Below are 18,366 nucleotides of genomic sequence, written 5' to 3' on the forward strand. Positions count from 1 at the left end.
TATATGTGAGCTCCTGTAACACCATGTGTTTTGCTTCTTAATGCACTCCTTGTGCTAGAGAGCAAAACTTTTTGTTAATAATATATATCTCATTTTGCCTTGTTCAAAAAAAAAAACACTATGTTTTCCCAAAATCAATTAATTAATAAAACATGCATCAGAGTAATTCCCAAACGGGCATGTCACACTACATTTTCAAATTTTCATAAATAGAATAAAAAAAATCTATTTAATAAACATCCTTCAAAATCATCATTAATTTTGCAGCGGAAAATTTGCATCAAAACAACAACAGCAACTGTTTAAATCTCCATAATTAAATCTTGGCATAAAAGCCTTATCAACATAAATTCAACAACCATAGGGTTACGTCAACAGTATTCAAAAATTGATACATAGGAATGAAAAACAATAAGAAAATCTCATCCTGTACGTATCAGAGCCCTGGACACTTTGAGCCACCACTCATACTAATCTTCAAATACCTGCAAGTTACTCATACGAAGGGCAACATTTCCAAGCAGAAGGGGTGAGATTTCTCAAACAATAATAATAAGCATAAAATTCATCAATTACAATTAACAACATAGACATCATCATATACACTCAATAATAATTCTTCTTAACATCCCTTTAGTGCTCATGAATAGAAGACAACTTAACATAACTCTCATCAAGTACATTTAACAACTCATAGGTAACATCATGTAATATCAGAACAACCTCACATTCAACACTATATAAGATCATCATAACCTCGTCATACTCATCAACATAAACAACGTAAGAGTACACCACCTCTTATAGACAACAATAAAGAAAGAGTACACCACCTCTTATAAAAACGACAAGTAAGAGTGCACCACCTCTTATAAAGACGACACGTAAGAGTACACCACCTCTTATAAAACGACACGTAAGAGTACACCACATCTTATAAAAACGACACGTAAGAGTACACCACCTCTTATAAAAACATCTAACATGATCAATCACCAACAACGGATACAACTACGAATTCAACAACAACACCAACGATGATAACAACATCGACAATTTGCATAACTTACTTATGACTCATTTGGCAACGTACAACCCAGCACGCTTACAATTTAGACCAACATCCACATCTTAATTAAGATCCAACAGCAACACCAGCAGCACATAGACATCCCAAAATATAACAATACCAAATGATAATCAACACTACTTAAACATCATACTTAATCCACATAATGCATTTGGCAAATTTATCATAATATTAACACCCTCAACCATCTTACGTCAGACTCACTGAACATCAACAATATTTTAATAAATATTTATCTTAACCCAAGTATCGTCTCATAGCATCTCGTGCGACAAGGATCGCAAAAACCCTAAACAAGGCTATCAGACTCTCAAAGACTCGCGAGGCGAGTTCACAAAAGTTGGTTGTTCGCCTTGGCGAATAAAATCAGGGTGCCCTCAGGAACTTCACCTTTTTCACACAAAAAAAAAATCCCATTTTTAACTTCTCCATAATGAATTTCATTCTAAAAACTTGCCTAATCATTCTTATACACATTCTGGCACTCAAAACCATCTAAGACTTGACCAACAACGTTAATTCAGAAAATCATGATGACCTCCCTGGTCAACTCGCTATGGCGAGTGTCTTGCTCGCAGTGGCGAGCAACATCTGGGTTCACTCGCGAGGCGAGAGAAAACGGCTCGCGAAGCGAACGATGAAGATCATCACTCGCGAGGGCGAGCGATGAATCTCAGCTCGGGCAGAAACGCAGATTTTCATAAAAATCACTCAATCACATGGTTCTATCCTTAAAACTGATTCTAATCATCATCCTATGCATTATCTAAGATCTGTATACAGTTTCTACATTAATTCAACACATTTTCACCATCTAATCACTATTTTATCACCTTTTACCCTAATTCCCAAATTAAGAACAACTCACATGATAAATCAAATTTCAGAATTGTAGACTTAAGATCACTGAATGATAGTCTCACCCTTACCTTAGATTGATGAACAAAGCTCTACACGATCTTCTCTTGGATGCTCTTGGCTCCCTCTTGGTTTTTCTCCCAAAAACTGCTTCCACGTGAAAATGCTTCTGACTGACAATTTCCCAACTTCTCCCCTATTCTTAACTTCCCCAATTATCACCCTTAACTCCTACTTAATTCCTTTAATTAAAATATAACCCCTAAGACTCCAATTATTCTAAATTCCCACTTATTCTATTTATCAGTAACATAACTCATTTAATAAAATATAACACTCCATATAATCAACAATAATTATTTAAAATCATATATAAAAAGACTTTAAATCAACCAATAATAATTAAATAAAATTGGGGCGTTACAGCTTCTACGGTGCAATCATGAAACTGACTTTTCTGAAAAAGTTAATTTTAATCTTAATGTTTGATTCATTTTTAAATTGTTGATTACTGATTAATGATCAATAGTAATTCATGTAGTAAGACTTGCAACATCTTAGACTTACATGTACTATTTTATCGTTGACATCTTTAACATGCAAACAGAGTTGCTGATATCATGCGAGTGTTACACTTAAAACAAAGTAGGATAAAATTAGATTAAGTGTATTCTTATTAATTTGATGAATTGATGATACTAAAGGGACTGAACTTTTGATGTCACTGTACAAACAGTGGGCTGTTACTCACAACACTTTTGATGATATAGTGTTAACTTGACCAGAAAAGTCATTTTAATGACTTTACTATAGAATTTTCCTATCTATTTTTACTATATTGTGTTTTCATTGACGTATTAATTACTATTACTATTTCAACCACAATGTGATCTCTAAGATTAGTATAAATAAGATCATTCTCTCCATGTATCATCATTCTCAATCAGTATTGATGCTAATAACCGGTGCAATCCGTATGTTATTGGAAGACGAAAACAAGCTCATTTGGCTGTGTAGGTTCTCATAGTCATGAACGTTTTTATTCTATCGTTGAACGAGGAATGCTAGCAACACTCACTTTTTAACACTCTCTCTAATATTCATCAATGTATGTCCCACCATTTTGTGGGATTTCAATTTTCAATATGTAGACCCGCAATGATTTAAACCAAGAGAAAAATAAGTATTAGAGAGAGTGTTCAAAAAATAGTGTTGCTAACATTACTCATCCTCAATACATTTCATACTTGAATAATGTTTTACACGTTTTTTAGTTTTTTTGAAAAAGCAATATTTTATTCAAACACTAACCTAAGTACAAGATGTGCAAGGATTAGACAATGTACAAAATTACAGTCACCAATTTCATAAGCCTCGCAAAACTAGTTTTCTACAAAGTCTGAGCCCAAATGCCATAGCAGACTAGCCAATACTTGATACCCCCTACATCATCTTCAACACAGTTGATGAAATTCCCTCCCTGATGTAATACTATAAGCTGCGCGTAGAATTGAAAATAATCAACTAGCTAATGCAGCCAAATCACCAGCTAATGCTGACATATTATTTTTTCTGCTAACCTCCTCTACAGAGTCTAAAATGGATAAGAATGTAACATTTTACAGTTCATTTGCCAAAGTAGTAGATAAATCCATACCGTGAGTATTGAGGATCTTGATAACATTTAGTTATTAGTGGTAAAGTTCAAAAGTGCAATAATGTCATTGAGTATTTAGACTAGGTAGTTGTAGCTGATACTTAAAAGTTGATTTAGTACATGATGGATGTTAAGAGTAGGAGGATTACTAGTGCTAATATACATTATCATATCAAGTTGTGGAAGCATATACCAAACTAAGTAACTACAATTAATTAGTCATTATTGAGGGGAAGGAGCAAAGTGGAGAAGGTGTTTTGAATTCAGCCATGGCTTAACAAGCACCACTGAATCAAACATTGTTGGATCTCCAACACCATCACTCTTCGCTTGTGTAACCCATATCTTCATATAGTATTTGATCCCAGAAACTACTTGTTGTTGCGCCTCCACCACTTCCACAAACCTTAACTCTCCTTCCCCTTCCTTCCATATCTTCACACTCCGGTTATACTCCTCCACCGCAAATCTTCCCAGTTCTTGCACCTCGTCGTTTGTTCTCACGTTTGCAACCTCTGTTTTTCCACCTACCATGCGAGACGCCGTGCTACACAGTACTAGCCATGCTGCCATTAATGTCATTGTTAATGTTGCTGGAGATCTTATGATCAAAGGTGCCGCCATTGATCAATTGTCTTCAAGAAAGGACGAAGTTGAGTTGCAGATTTTGAGTTTGTTGTTATGTTATGTTAGCTTTGAGAAATTAGTGGATGGGTTTTGGATTCTTATAATGATGAAAATGTTGTAGATAGATAGATAGATAGATATATGGTGTCATGCAAGGTATGGGGCTATGCGAGAGAGAACGAGAGGTACGTGGTTTGCTGTATTTACCGGAACATGACACATAAGCTCTCACCATCTTCGGAGACTGCCACGCATTCAATTTTGAAAAAAATATGTAAAATGTCTTAGTCTCAAAATTAAAATACCCTGTCTTAGTCTCATATTTTTTTTATTGGTATTTAATAGAATTTCACGTCTACAAATATTATCTGCAATTGATACTGTCTCAGACAAAGATTGATTGGTTGAAAAAATATCAAATTAAATTGATTATATTATTTTAATATAATAATTTTATTAAAGTAATATTAGGAGCTTCAAAATAGTAAAACTCATTTTAGGCTTCAATATCTATTGTGCGGCTTTATCCTATGCTAGAATCTAGGGGGAAATGAATATAAATTCACATTAGAAAAGTTGAAAACCTCTTTAGAGCATCCACATCCATTGATGGTATAAATAAATCCTACATAATATATAAAATATTACTTCATATTTTTAATTATTTAAACCACTCAACTACATTTTTTAAATATTTATACTGCTTATCTAAAACTTTAAATTGGGTCCACCTAATTACACAATACACCTCAAATTTATAATTTAAAGTCACAATCTAATTTTATATTATTTTTTACATGAGAAAAGTAGCAAAGCAATGGTGGTAATGCAGTACCATATTACTTGTTGGAGAATGTGAAATTCTGACACAATATCATACAATTTCTACAATGCCACTCTAAAAAATTACCGATATTTATGCTCTTAGACCAAGTCCAATGGTTGTGTTGAAAGTGAGTTTCAACATGTGATGAAGCTCCAATGGGGAGTTGAATGGTGTTGAGAGATGACATGGAGGAGGGAAGTGTTGAACACATTCAACATGGTTGAACCGGCTGGGTAAGGGACGCGTGGAAGCTTGCGGTTTGCCAAGCCTGGCGCGTGCGCAACACGTGCCGACAGGCGCGAGTGGTGTGCAGGAGAACGGAGAGAGAAGCATCTTTATGGATAATGGGTTGACACGTGGCTGATTCTGATTGGCTGTCTGGATTTTTATCATCTTAATAATTTCAACTCAATTATTTCACTCGAAATTAATTATTATTATTTTTTTTTTACCAAAATTTATGATTTTTTTTTCTCTATAAATAGAGACTTGGTTCATTTGATTTGGACACAGAAAAAAAAACCAAGTTTTTCACTATCTTATTCTTATTATTATCTTTCTATTAGCAAACTAAGTGAAGTTTTAATGTTATTTTTAGTGAAATGGATCCCAATAACAACCATTTCAATCCTCAAAATTATTCTAGTTACCCATTTAACTACGAAAATCCCAACAATTATCCAAATCCAAAATTATCCAAGTACATCGCAACCATACTCGACCGAGGTGTTACCAGCTTTTGCAAATCATGTGCGTGCTAGATCCGAGTTGCGTGATCCAAATGTTCATCACGAATTGCAAGCAGATCAAGTGAAACACATATGGACAAAGTTTGGAATGTATCGTGATTGAAGATGATTTGTATCGTACTAAATAAATTACTTGTGTGTTTTATGGTTAGTTTGTTGTATTGCATTTTAAGTTATTTGTGTGTCGCGTGCTTAGTTTGTTGTACTTGCATTTTAAATTAAGAAAATAAAAATAAATTATTTTACAATTTTTTTTTCCAAAAATACTAAAAAATAAATAGTTAATTGTATTATTTTATTTTAATTATAATCGATAATTTTATGTAATTATTAAAACAAAAATTAAATAAGAATAAGAAATAAAAAGTGGTGGGGTAGAATGTTGAATGAAAAACCATTGGAGAGGGTAAAAGTTGAATGAGTGTTGAATAAGAGAGAGAAAATGATGTGGAGTGTTGGGAATTGAAAAAGTGGTGTTGAATGGTGTTGAAAGAAAAAAACCATTGGGGATGGTCTTATAGCCATGACTGACGCACGGGCTAATATCCACTAAACAAATAATTAAGTTTGAGAAACCTAACATAAAATACACATACCGTTAAAAACTCATTATCTATGGAAAATCCAACATTGTTTTATTTGTTTTACCTTAAATTACAAAATATTAACCATATTTTTTTTATTTTATTTGCAACAAAAATAGTGTCAAACAAGAGCCTGTACTTTTTCACACTTTAAAAAAAACACATATTTGATTTTTAATTTATAATTGTTTGATCAAGATCAAATGGCTTTCGTCTCCATAATGTCTGATAAATACGGGTTCTTGTTGACACATATGCACTTTTAAATGGTTCAAATTGCAGAAAGTATTTGTTATTTTATAAATTTAGACTCTCAAATTATTCGATACTAATGATTTCAAATCTCAATATGATGAATTTTATTTGAAATTCATTGACTTTAAATATCTTTATTCATATATATATGTTTTAACCAATCATTATTTATCTTCTAAATAATTTATTTTAATCATTCAATGACAGTCTATCACAATTGACACCTAAGTAAAGTGAAATCCCAATACTCAAGAATGAGGGTCAAAAAGGTCATTATGGATCCAAACAAACACAAAGCAATGACATAATAAAGTTTATGGTCTGGATAAATCCACATTTGTACTCGAAAACAACCCAGTCGTAGAATTTGAAGTTTACACACTACAATGGAGTGTTTGAAATCCTCGTTTCTATTCTCCACACCATTGTTACCGAAGAAGAAGAACAAACCCATTATTCGCAGCCAAGTACAGCGCGACCCATGGTCCCCCAGAACCACCGACCCAACAAAACCAAAACCACCATACATCCACCCTAAAAAGCCTCTCTCCGACGACAACGCACGCCGCATAATCAAACGCAAAGCTCTATACCTTAGCACTCTACGTCGCAACCAAGGTCCACAAGCTCAAACACCTCGTTGGATTAAGAGAACTCCTGAACAAATGGTTCAGTATTTGCAAGATGATCGTAATGGTCAATTGTATGGTAAACATGTAATTGCTGCTATTAAGAAAGTTCGTTCTCTTTCCGAAAAGGCCGATGGAGGGTATGATATGAGGCTGGAAATGAATTCTTTTGTTACCAAACTTACTTTTAAGGAGATGTGTGTTGTTCTTAAGGAACAAAAAGGGTGGAGACAAGTTAGGGATTTCTTTGCTTGGATGAAAATGCAGGTCTTTCTTCAACTCTTTTATTTGTTTGGTTCTGCGCTGACAAAAATTGATTTTGAATGAATTGGTTTAGTTATGTTTGTATACATTCTCCTAGAAGTTAGTTGAACTATGAATTTGAGTGTAAAAATCATTTTTAGAGTAGAAAGTTGCAAATCTTAGCTTTAAGTTAGAATCAATTTAGATGCAAAGTCAATTGCAATTAATATCATCCAAACATGTCAAAATCAATTTTAATGAGTGTTTATTGTGAATAAAATTGATTTTGTACAATTCTGTTGGTTAAAGTTGGGCTTAAAATGAAGTAATTTATATTTTGGTATCAGTTCTAGTTAAACATAAATTTGGAGGGAAAGTCTAACTTTGGCTTACCATAAACATGTGTATTTTTAGTAAACTTGCATTTAACACGAGTAAGGAGGGCACTAAATCAATTTTAATACTTTTCAGAGTAAAACCAAAATCACTTAGTGTGTGTTTGATTCTAACATGGCAAAAGTTGATTTTAAATGAACTGATTTTGATTAAAAGTTAGTTAAATGTTAATTGATTTTAGTTTGAATACATTCACATAAAGTGAAATGAACAATGTTGATGTGAGGTTATTATTTCTTTCTTTTCATTGAATCTCCTAATCTCCTTTTATTTTGAGGAGTGCAACGTGACAATTTGACAATATTTTAGACATGAAAATTCACGGGGTCTTACTAAATAATACAGGACCACTTTTTGTTTGATAGGATGGGAATCACATGGATTTCACTTAATTGTTCTTTTATTTATTTATGTTGTTTGGCCTCATTGTATAGAAATTGATACTTTGTATTGATAGTTCTGTGGTTCAACAGTTGAGCTACCATCCGAGTGTTATTGCCTACACGATAGTCTTGCGTCTATATGGGCAAGTTGGAAAGCTTAATCTCGCTGAAGAGATCTTCTTGGAGATGCTCGATGTAGGTTGTGAACCAGATGAAGTGATCTGTGGTACCATGCTCTGTTCTTATGCGAGATGGGGGCGCCATAAGTCCATGTTATCATTTTATTCGGCCGTGAAAGAAAGGGGAATAATTCTCTCTGTTGCTGTCTTCAACTTTATGTTGTCTTCTTTGCAAAAGAAATCACTCCATAGAGAGGTTGTTCACGTGTGGAGGGATATGGTAACAAAAGGGGTGGTACCGGATCATTTTACTTACACGGTAGTCATTAGTTCTCTTGTCAAAGAAAGGTTGCACGAAGATGCTTTTGTGACTTTTGATGAGATGAAGAATTACGGATTTGTCCCAGATGAATCAACTTATAACTTGCTTATAAATTTAATTGCTAAAAATGGAAACAGAGATGAAGTGCAAAAACTGTATGACGATATGAGGTTTCGTGGAGTAGCTCCCAGTAATTACACTTGCGCTACACTTATATCTCTGTATTACAAATACGAGGACTACCCTAGAGTCCTCTCTCTCTTTTCAGAAATGGCTAGAAACAAAATTCCAGCTGATGAAGTCATATATGGTTTGCTTATAAGAGTTTATGGAAAACTTGGTTTATACAAGGAAGCTTGCGAAACATTTGAAAAGATAAAGCATCTGGACCTACTCACCAATGAGAAAACATACTTGGCAATGGCACAAGTCCATCTTACTTCAGGAAATGTCGACAAAGCTTTCGAAGTTATTGGACTCATGAAGTCTAGAAACATATGGTTCTCTCCATTTATTTATGTTGTCCTGCTACAATGTTATGTGGCGAAAGAAGATGTAGTATCGGCTGAAGGAACATTCTCAGCTCTATGCAAGACAGGACTGCCTGATGCCGGTTCTTGTAATGATATGCTCAATCTGTATGTCAGACTTAATTTGATAAACAAGGCAAAGGAGTTTATCATTCGAATAAGGGACAACGGGACACCTTTTGATGAGGTGCTTTACAGGAAAGTTATGAAGGTTTATTGCAAAGAGGGAATGCTTCTGGAAGCTGAGCAGTTGACAAATAAAATGGTTAAGAATGAATCTCTTAAAAATTGTAAATTCTTCCGGACATTTTATTGGATTCTTTGTGAACATAAGGAGGATGTGCAAATTGATGATAAACTCGTCACCATTAAGCCCACCAACAAACTTGATGCTACAGCCCTTGAGATGATGCTCCGTGTATATCTGACAAATAACAACTTCAGTAAGACAAAAATGTTACTGAAACTATTGCTGGGTTGTACAGGGGGGTCAAAAGTTGTTAGTCAGTTCATTATCAGTTTGACTAAAGACGGTATATCTCTACTACTAAACCGATCTCAACCTCTTTCTTTGATATATTTTTTAAACATCCATTTTACACACTTTTTTTCCAGGAGAAATCAGCAAAGCAGAATCACTCAATCATCAATTGATTACCCTTGGCTGCAGAACGGAAGAAGTCAATGCAGCTTCTTTAATTAGCCATTACGGAAAACAACATAAGCTGAAACAAGCTGAAGATATCTTTGCAAAATATGTAAATTCCCCAATATCTAGTAAACTACTGTATAACTCTATGATTGATGCATTTGCTAAATGTGGCAAACAAGAAAAAGCATATTTGCTATATAAGCAAGCAACAGTGAAAGGACTTGATTTGGGTGCTGTTGGTATTAGCATTATTGTAAATGCTTTGACAAATGAAGGTATGACTGCAGTTATGTAAACTAGTGTCTGATTCATATATCAATCTGACATGCAACACCTTCTCACATGATTCTACCATTGAGTTCTAACTCGCTATAACAATTAACAATTTATAGCTTATTTGGAAAAGACGTTGATTTCAGTTTTGTTAAATCTTAAAGTTTCCGAATCCTATCTTTTTAACAAATGTGTTAAACTCTAAAAAGAAATGTTGACACTCCCTTCTCCCATAGTTAAAATTTTGTGTTTTTAAACATAAATGGCTTTTTTCAGCTATTCTGCCATACTTCATTAGTTTCACAGGATTAACGGGGAAATGCTAGCCTGGTATTGTGCCTGGTTCATGAGTATTAGGTTTATTGATGAATGTGTCTGCTTGTTGACATAGAACTTTTTGAAAAAACAAATTGCTCTCTGAGTTCTGGAAAATTAGGAATTTTCAGGAACATCAATTATTTGTTGTTGCTTCTCTTTTCAGTGCCAAATTACTTGCATTTAACTGATAATTTAGGTGTTATTCTTTTTCAGCAAAATATCAGGAGGCCGAGAAAATTATCTCTCAGTGCCTTGAAGAAAACGTGAAACTTGATACAGTGGCTTACAATACCTTTATAAAATCCATGCTTGAAGCAGGTTTGATATGCAGCATTCTGATTGAATAGGAAATATAAAATCAAAACAGCAAGCTTGCTAATACAATTTGTTCTGCTGTAGGCAAATTGCATTTCGCATCTAGTATTTTTGAGCGCATGTGTTCCAATGGCGTTGCTCCATCAATTCAAACATACAACACTATGATAAGGTTGTAGCTTTTATAAGCTTTCTTCCACTGATAAAAGTTTTTGCATCTATTTTTTTGGCTGCTAATTTTTGGACCAACATTTTAACTGCTTATGCAGTGTCTATGGAAAATATCACAAGTTGGATAGAGCTGTGGAGATGTTCAACAAAGCTCGCTCATTGGGTGTCCCTTTGGATGAAAAAGCATACATGAATTTGATAGGCTATTATGGGAAAGCTGGTACTGGACCATTTTACTTTAATCGAGATAAAATTTTGATAATTCAAGATGCAATTTTGCATTTGAAAATTCCATTATTCCTGTTTTCATGTGCATAATTTTTCTTTGTATCCAATATGATTTTCATGCAATGGAGAGTGCAAACATAATGTAATTAGCACATGATGATTGGTCATTAATTCATATTTATATTGTAGGTATGGTACGCGAAGCGTCACAGTTGTTTAGTAAAATGCAAGAAGAAGGGATTAAACCTGGAAAGGTAAAGTTGACAATTTCTTAACTATATTTTCAAGACTCAAGTATATAATTATTAGCAACTCTTATAGGTATTCTCGAATTAATTTATTTAAAAGCTTGAGTTATGTTGTGGCCCAAAATAATGACATACTTTACATTGAACAACAAGGCGTATTTTACATTTCTCTTCTTTAAATAATGACTATTTTAGAGAATTAGTGATAAATCTTTGTCTTTGTTGGGAATTACAGATCAGCTATAATATTATGATCTATGTGTATGCAAATGTTGGAGTTCATCATGAAGTAGAGAAGCTTTTCCAAGCCATGCAGAGACAAGATTGTTTGCCCGACTCTTCCACATATCTTTCATTAGTCAAAGCATATACAGAGAGCCTAAATTACTCCAAAGCTGAGGAAACCATACATTCTATGCAGAGCCAGGGTATTTCACCATCCTGTGCCCATTTTAATATTTTACTATCGGCATTCATAAAAGCTGGGCTGATTGATGAAGCCAAGAGGATATACGAGGAAATATCAACTTTTGGTTTAATTCCCGATCTCATATGTTACCGAACAATTCTGAAAGGTTACCTGAAATATGGACGTGTAGAAGAAGGAATCACCTTTTTTGAAAGTATATGCAAGTCAATCAAAGGGGACAAGTTCATCATGAGTGTAGCTGTGCATTTATACAAATCCGCAGGAATGGAAAACCAGGCAAAAGAACTACTGAGTTCGATGAATAAGATGAAAATTCCTTTTCTCTGGAAACTTGAAGTTGGATCGGCAGGAGTGAAAGTTCCTTGAGATATAAGGAGTACTTGAGAAATGCATGTATTCTTGAGAAGCAATATGGTAACAGAGAAGGGCTAGCAATGACCATGGAGCTAGCTTGTATATAACTTGGTCAACCTAGTAATGTTAATGACGGTACCATGATTCTGGCTGCATATACTACTGGCATTAATGATTGAACAATTTGAACCCTGGCATTAATGATGAGTCAATGAATTCTGTATATGCCAAGAAAGTCTTTATACTCAATACCTCCCAACTAAAGGAAGTTGGACCAAGGAGAAACATGTGTAACTATCATCATAGGAGATTGTTTAGTGAGGTTACTTGTGAACATATGAGGTTCATGACTCAATGTTTGGCCTCAGCTTTTTCTCTCAGGCATGGTTGTTAAAAACAAGTTTTAACTCATAAATCGCCCGATTTCATATTTCTAGGTATGAATTTCGAGTTAAATAGCTTGTAAAATCGAATATGGATAAAATATGCTCTAGCTGGACCCGAGTTACAACGTGGTAAACTCTTTGAAATTGGATAGAATTCGAAGAAATTAACTCGATTTTACCCAATTTTGACGAAATTAACTCTTGATTTTATGGATAGTCTTAACTTTTAACAACTATAGAAATTTATGAAACTCTTGTTTTTTTTTTTGGATGTTTTGAGTATTATATAATAAGTAGATATGTCATGTATATAATAATTTTAATATTTACGAGTCAATTCGATCTAGGAAAAACGAGTTGACGTTAAAACTCAAGTTTGACAACCTTGCTCTCCGCTACAAGAATTTTTGCCATATTTGAGTTTACACTCACTCCATATATTGTATAGAATCATAATGGATTTACCTGCAGATTTATATTTAGTCATTGAAATTCCATGGACTAATTAAGGGACCACATACTAAATTGAGATTATCAACATCAATATCAATACAATACTTGTGATTATAAGAAAATTCCATTTTCGAAACAATCCAGTACAATATGCTGGTTGAGATACTAAAAACATGATTTTGAGATACAAAATTTGGAAAACAAATCTATTTTTTCCCGTCTCTAGATACAAAAATTATTATAAAAAAAAGGAGGATAAAATGAAAATTGTGAAAGTGAAGAAAATGCTAGTTAAAACTTAAAAGTGTTGAAGCCACTCAAACTCAGTGAAATAGTTTGTGATTGTTCCTTAAATGATGAATGAAACAACAAAGCCCTAGTATCATATAAAATCACACGTGCACAGTGTGTAGGAGTAAGAAGTAAAGTAAACCCTAGATATTTACATTCATGCTCACATATTTCACCTATTTTCGCATAGTTTCCATTAGTCAAGCCATAGCCATAAACCTTATTTGGTGGAAAACACTAGAAGATCCCCCATTCAAAACACTAAAACCGATAACATATGGATCTTTCTCTATCGCACTCATTGCTTTCACACTTATTTTCAAATCACCATCTTCTTTTAATTTTACCATATTAACGTAATTTTTTTTTTTGTTTCTATAACCCGAAACAAATCAAAAAATCAATCAAACGCTTTCCAAGACAAAAAAAAAAGCTATAATCTTCAGTAAAAAATAATAAGGCTAAAATATGGTTTTGGTCCCTGCAAATATGCCTCGTTTTGGTTTTAGTCCCTGCAAAAAAAAATTGTTGTTTTTGGTCCCTGCAAATATGTCTCATTTTGGTTTTGGTCCCTGGCTCCACTTTTGTGATAATTTGCACACGTGTCACATGATGACTTAACCATTTATTAGAGAAATAGTCCCTGCAAAATCTTTTGATTTTGAAAAAGGTCCCTGCAAAATATTTTGTTTTTGGAAATAGTCCCTGCAGGGACTATTTCCAAAAACAAAATATTTTGCAGGGACCAAAAACAATAAAAAAATTTTGCAGGGACTAAAACCAAAACGAGACATATTTGCAGGGACCAAAACCATATTTTAGCCAAATAATAATAAAATAGCTATAAGCTATTAATTAAGCCGAGAGAGAGAGAGAGAAAACTATAGAACCCATATAAAAGAATATAATCAAGGGTAGAAGCTACGTGAAAAAAAATCTGGAAACTTAGAAACCATGTACATAAAGGAATGAAGAAAAAATAGGTATTGTAACTTATGAAGGGGGCATCTTGTATTTCTTAATGAAACATAAATTTGTAAGAAATAAAATTTGTTTAGATTTTTCAAAACTAAGTAAAACACAAATATATTATATTATAAATAGAAGAGTGTCACACAACAAATTTAAAAACTAAATAGTTATATGATGAACTTTTATGACAAATACTGCTGATATAATAATAAAAGATAAACAGATAGTTCCAAAGAGAAAAAGAAATCTTATGCTTCAAACTTCAAACAAAAAAGTGTGTTGATGCCTCTCAGAGAAATGTATGTCTTTAATTGTAAAATTGTGTTTGAGTAAGAGGTAAAGCCTATGAAGCCCCAATACCGATACGGGAAAATTTTCAAAATTCCCGATACGGCCTCGATACGTTATTAAAATATTAAATTTAAAATTAATAGTATAAGTGCACAATGTATAAACATAACTAAAAATGATGATAAACAAACATTCACATTAATGAAAATGATCAAAACAAGTGACAATTACATATTTTTTCCGCACAAATTAGATAGAATATAGTTAAACATCATTAGTATCATCCAAAGAGAACATCATAAGTACTACATAAAAAAAAGAACATCTTTGTCTAATGTTGACTACTTAACAGTTAACACTAATTTACATCGAAAACAAACAGCAGAATAAACATAACATTAGAGAGAAGAGAAACATAGTAGAATTCAATCAAAGGTAATGGTTAGAAGAGAGAATAGCTATTGCTATGCGGTGACGAGAAACCCTATTTTTTTAGGTTAGAAGAGTTGATAGCGCTGCCAAACTTGATAGGTGTCGGAGTATAAGTAAGCTGTGTCGGAGTACAAGTTAGTCGTATCCGACACATATCGGTCATTTTTTTTCCTTCAAAAAATAAATATTAACCATCCGATACTTCTCCGATACGCATATCGGGATCCGACACGTATCGGTCATTGTTTTTCAAAAAAATAAATATTAATTGCCCGATACTTTTCCGATACCCGTATCGGAACGTATCGGGGCTTCATAGGGTAAAGCAAACTTTGTTATCACATCCATGCTCACATATTTCTTCAATTTTCATAGTTTCCATTAGTCAAGCCATAGCCATAAACCTTTCTCCGAGTGGAAAACACCATAAGATCAGGATCTTTCTCCATTAAACCCATTGCTTTCACTCTTACTTTCAAAATCCTTTTCCATAGACTTGATTCATACCGTAAAGACGCACTTCCTCAATCTCACTAAACAAATGGATTGGGTTGAACTAGTATGTTTACTCCATTTAAATATTCCCATGTTACAACTTATATCGTGAGAGCCCCCCTCCTAGCTTCTTTTGGCAGCCTCAACAATTTTGTTGTTCCATTCTCAAAATTGTAAGACATAATATATGGCCTAAAATAAAAACTACCTTAATTTTATCAAGTAAGGAGAACAATCTGAGTTAAAATGAACATTTCCATTGTAAAACACTGGCATATCAAATTTTAAGCTCCTACTACCAGTAAAAAGAGTTCCCTCCTTTTCCTTCCAAATACCCTCCTTTGTTACATAAACTTTACAATCCCAATATAAAGACCAAAAATCATCAGATGAATCATCAGAGTTATCTGCATCAGCACCCATACGTTGCAGTTGCTCGCTCTGGTATTGGAATTGGCATCCAAGCTCGTGTTGCAGGGTTGATGAGAAGATAAAATCTTAGATGAATAATCGAGAACATCTTTCGAAACACCCGATGAATTATCTCCGGATAAATTATGTAACTCAATAATGTTGTCATTGAATCTTTGAGAAAGATTAGGTTGAATGAAAAAAGAAGGCTCATCTTTTAACAATGCAATCTGTGTTTGTCTCAATGCAAAATATGGGTCCTTTGAAAAGTTTGAAAAATATTTGTTAGTACATTTGAATTTGTGAATTACCTTTGCAGGTAACCAAGATGACATCTCAATCAAGACATCACCACATAATGATTACTCGATCACCGTGGATGGAAGCCATTCTTCTTGTATTTATTTGAATAAAGAAAACTTAAAAAAGAAGAAGGAGAACTTTTATTTTTGACAGAGGAAAGAAGGAGAGCTATTAGGGTTTTTGAAGTGGATGAATACTCTGAGGTATAATGTTGACATATTTATATGAAAAAGTTTTTGTTACGAAGTGTTTTTTGTTTTTTTTTTCAAGGGGTTTGTTACGAAGAGTTGTGACCAATCGGATTTAAGAAACTAAATTCATATAGAATCTTAGTTTTAATATTTGTATTCATATCTTCATTCTAATCCTAGCTAAGAGATAATCCAATACATTTTGAATGAATCGTTACAACAGAAATATTCTGAGATATTTTCCATATATTCAAACAACAGAAAATCAAAAGCAATGGACACATACAGCTAGTAAAATTCAAACATATATATGTATTTATTTTTTTTATGGTTTTTTTTTTTGACAGAATATTTTTTATGGGTTAAATATACGTATTTACAGTAAATTACTTTTTAGACATTGAAGGACAGATTTATCTAATAAATATTAACAGATCTTGTCCACAAAAAATATAGAAAAAGATTCATTATTTTTTATTGCTGACGAGTTGTCCCATCTTTTTATTGCGCTAAATCTATACTATATACAAAGAAAACTATCATTTTCAGCACTTTTGAGTTGATTTTTTTTCTTCCGAAAATACCCTCAATTTTCAATACAAATAACACATGTAACAAATAAATAAGAATAAATTTAAATATTAAAACAAATGTAAATAACATGATATAAATATATATGTCTATATTTTATTTTCCTTTTATCATTTAAACAGTGTAACAAATTAGATGAATATATTTATACTTACTTTTTCATTATCTCAATTATACCCTTAAACAACTTTTTCTATAATAAAGATTTTTGTTGGTGTCATTAAAAAAAGAATTTAGATTATATTTTTTTTGTTATATTGTTTGTGTCTTTTTTTTTTGTTTTTGAAGAAGCTAAATTAGCCCACCTAAAATGCCACCGGGGATAATCAAACTTGAGACCTCGAAGAGTAGCACACTCCCAAGTCTCAAGCCAATACCATCAGACCAACTCAAGTGGATTTTATATTGTTTGTGTCATTGAAATAAATAATCATAATTAATTTGGTTTGTTATTACTTGAAAGCAACAAACATTTATAATTTTAGTTTTAATCAAAATAAAAAATTTATATAAAAAAAATATATTGTTCATAATTTTCAAACGTTAGCGTAATATAAATTAGATTATATATTTTTGTTATATTGTTGGTGTCATTGAAATAGATAATCATGGTTACTTTGGTTTATTACTTTAGTTTAAACTGGTTTTTCCCTCTCCGCCAGTTCTGTTTTGTTACACACCAAAACACGATGACGGCGTATGCTGACCGGTTCCGTGTTTGTTCTTATTTCAACCGTGGCGGTTGTGGGTTCTTTTTGACGGATTTTCGTATGTCTGTGCTTGGATTGGTGTTGGTTCTCAAAAGGGCGTTTCATACCACTTTTGTGTTGTTATCGTGTATCATCTGTTAGGGTTTGTTTTGGTGGTTTGGCACCCTCAATGTTGTATTGCTCCTCCAAGATAATGGATTTGCTTCGTAACAGGTCTTCTAGGCTAGAAATGGTCATGCACATGTTGTCCGTTGTTGTTGTGATTGGTGTGCGAGTGTTACCGTGTTGGCGGTGCTCAAACCCGTTGATTAACCATCCCACGATCTGGCCTTCGATTGGTTTTGAGCTGCTTTATATTGGATTTGGTTAGAAATGGTCGTAAAACTTTCTGTCACAGCATAATTAATGGATTGTAGGCGTGAGGTTATGTATCCGTGTTGGCGGTAGAATCTCTCACCTTCACGAAGTTTGGCTCTATATAACTTCGGGAGTTTCAAAATCCTCATCAGTCTACCTGATGTTGGACTGTTTGGCTCGAAAGAGACGTTATACCTGTTGCTGTCGAGATGAGTTTTTGGTTCTT

General features: G+C 33.3%; 2 protein-coding genes across 2 annotated transcripts; one reads left to right on the plus strand and one right to left on the minus strand.

Annotated features, from left to right (window-relative positions):
• Positions 1 to 3,620: 3,620 nt before the first annotated feature.
• On the minus strand, positions 3,621 to 4,348 carry LOC25501773 (cysteine proteinase inhibitor B). Its single transcript, XM_013591148.3, has one exon. The coding sequence runs from the start codon at positions 4,227 to 4,229 to the stop codon at positions 3,828 to 3,830; it is 402 nt and encodes a 133-aa protein (XP_013446602.1). The 5' UTR covers positions 4,230 to 4,348; the 3' UTR covers positions 3,621 to 3,827.
• Positions 4,349 to 6,966: 2,618 nt separating this feature from the next.
• LOC25501775 (pentatricopeptide repeat-containing protein At5g27270) lies at positions 6,967 to 12,826 on the plus strand. Its single transcript, XM_013591150.3, has 8 exons — positions 6,967 to 7,542; positions 8,388 to 9,801; positions 9,884 to 10,195; positions 10,725 to 10,829; positions 10,911 to 10,998; positions 11,096 to 11,217; positions 11,415 to 11,479; positions 11,709 to 12,826. The coding sequence occupies exons 1-8, from the start codon at positions 7,033 to 7,035 to the stop codon at positions 12,267 to 12,269; spliced, it is 3,177 nt and encodes a 1,058-aa protein (XP_013446604.1). The 5' UTR covers positions 6,967 to 7,032; the 3' UTR covers positions 12,270 to 12,826.
• The last annotated feature ends 5,540 nt before the right edge of the window (positions 12,827 to 18,366 follow it).

This window comes from Medicago truncatula, chromosome 8, assembly GCF_003473485.1.
Source record: "Medicago truncatula cultivar Jemalong A17 chromosome 8, MtrunA17r5.0-ANR, whole genome shotgun sequence".
Taxonomy (NCBI): domain Eukaryota; kingdom Viridiplantae; phylum Streptophyta; class Magnoliopsida; order Fabales; family Fabaceae; genus Medicago; species Medicago truncatula.

Coding starts and splice junctions, on each gene's coding strand:
- LOC25501773 (XM_013591148.3), bottom strand. CDS start 4,229: ATGGCGGCACCTTTGATCATAAGATCTCCAGCAACATTAACAATGACA.
- LOC25501775 (XM_013591150.3), top strand. CDS start 7,033: ATGGAGTGTTTGAAATCCTCGTTTCTATTCTCCACACCATTGTTACCG. Junction 10,999..11,095: donor ACATACAACACTATGATAAG/GTTGTAGCTTTT, acceptor CTGCTTATGCAG/TGTCTATGGAAAATATCACA. Junction 11,218..11,414: donor AGGCTATTATGGGAAAGCTG/GTACTGGACCAT, acceptor TTTATATTGTAG/GTATGGTACGCGAAGCGTCA.